Genomic DNA, 1477 nt, shown 5'->3' with positions numbered 1-1477 from the left:
TTGCGCGCATAACATACAAACAAAATGGCCGCTTGCTGCAAGAAAAGAAAATCCTTACTATTTTCATGAATCACAGGTTGGCAGGTCTGCCCTATAAGGATTGACTGAGGATTGTTAATGATACAGGCGGACGCCAGCGATTTATTCAGCCACGCGCGAAACTCGTTAAACTTTCCGTAAATTCGTTAAGCCTCTCATGTGGCCGCCGCCGCCGCGTTTTTCCTGCGTCTGGCCGTCTTCCGCGGAGTGAGCATTTAGTAGGAACTTGGGGAGGGTATTGGCCCTCGGTTGCAGCGCGCGCACGGCGTGGGAATGAGCCCCCCCCCTGGCGGCCCACGTACGGCGTTTACGTCAGCCCGCGTTTTTCTCGCGGAGAATTTTGCGACGGCCGCGATCGGGAAATGCATGCGCGCATTTGTTTTATAAGGTGTTTTTTTTTTACAGTTTTTCATAATTTACGCATCTTTTTTTTCTACAGATGGAGCTGGATGAGAAGGAAATGCGACGAGAGATAAGCTATGCGATTAGGAACATACATGCAATCAGGTGCGCGGGGGGGGGGGGGTCGAGTTACCGCGGCGACCCTCAGTCGTCGTGATCATTATTATGCCTCGGTCGTCCCCTCGCACGCGACGCCGCAGCCAAACCTTATAACATACGTTAAACAATAACTATGTTATCGTATGTAAATATATAATACATAATACATTAATGTATTAATTCGTGTGTATTTATATAGTAATGTCGGTTGTGTGTAAATATGTGCTACGAACCATATTCGTTAACTATTTTCCCATCAGCATTCCATGTTTGTTATCGATTTTCCTGTCAGCGTTCCATGTCAGCGTTCCATGTCACCGTTCTATATTCTTTAACGGTTTCCACGGCGGCATTCCATATTCGTTATAGATTTACTGCCCGCATTCCATGGCGGCATTCTGTGTTCCATGTCAGTCTACCGTGTCGGCATTCTGTGTTCCGTGTCGGCATTCTGTGCCGGTGTTCAATGTTCCGTGTCCGCGTTCTGTGTTCCGTGTCAGCATTCCGTGTCGGCATTCCGTGTTGGCGTTCCATGTTCCGTGTCGGCGTTTCCTGTTCCACGTCGACATTCCGTGTTGTCTACGTTCTTTATTTATAAAAGATCTTTCGCGTCGTCGGCAGGGTGGGACTGTTCACGCCGGACCTCGCATTCGAGGCGATATGCAAGAAGCAGATAACACGTCTGAAGGAGCCGTCGCTGAAGTGCGTCGACATGGTCATCCAGGAGCTGTCCAAGGTCATACAGAAGTGCGGCGAAAAGGTGAGAGAGAGTTGGGAAAAGGGTCGTCCAGAAGTGCGGCGAAAAGGCGAGAGAGAGTCAGGGAAAGGGTCGTCCAGAAGTGTGGTGAAAAGGTGAGAGAGAGTCGGGGAAAGGGTCGTCGGCAGAAGTGGCGGGCGGAAAGGTGAGAGAGAGTGGGGAACAGGGTCGTCCAGAAGT

The 1477-nt window shown here is 50.1% G+C and overlaps 1 protein-coding gene across 2 annotated transcripts in view; it reads left to right on the top strand.

Annotated features, from left to right (window-relative positions):
- Nucleotides 1–482: 482 nt before the first annotated feature.
- The window catches only part of LOC106811164 (dynamin-like), a 15298-nt gene continuing 14303 nt past the window's right edge, over nt 483–1477 (top strand). For both annotated transcript variants that reach the window (XM_014814707.1, XM_014814706.1), the window contains exons 1-2: nt 483–546; nt 1162–1300. In XM_014814707.1, the coding sequence (XP_014670193.1) occupies nt 500–546; nt 1162–1300 (186 nt within the window). In that variant the 5' untranslated portion in view covers nt 483–499. The remainder of the gene's footprint in view (nt 547–1161; nt 1301–1477) is intronic.

Source organism: Priapulus caudatus, unplaced genomic scaffold (genome assembly GCF_000485595.1).
Source record: "Priapulus caudatus unplaced genomic scaffold, Priapulus_caudatus-5.0.1 Scaffold510, whole genome shotgun sequence".
Classification (NCBI taxonomy): Eukaryota; Metazoa; Priapulida; class Priapulimorpha; order Priapulimorphida; family Priapulidae; genus Priapulus; species Priapulus caudatus.
Note: the sequence above shows the minus strand (reverse complement) of the source record. Positions and strands in the feature narration are given on the sequence as shown.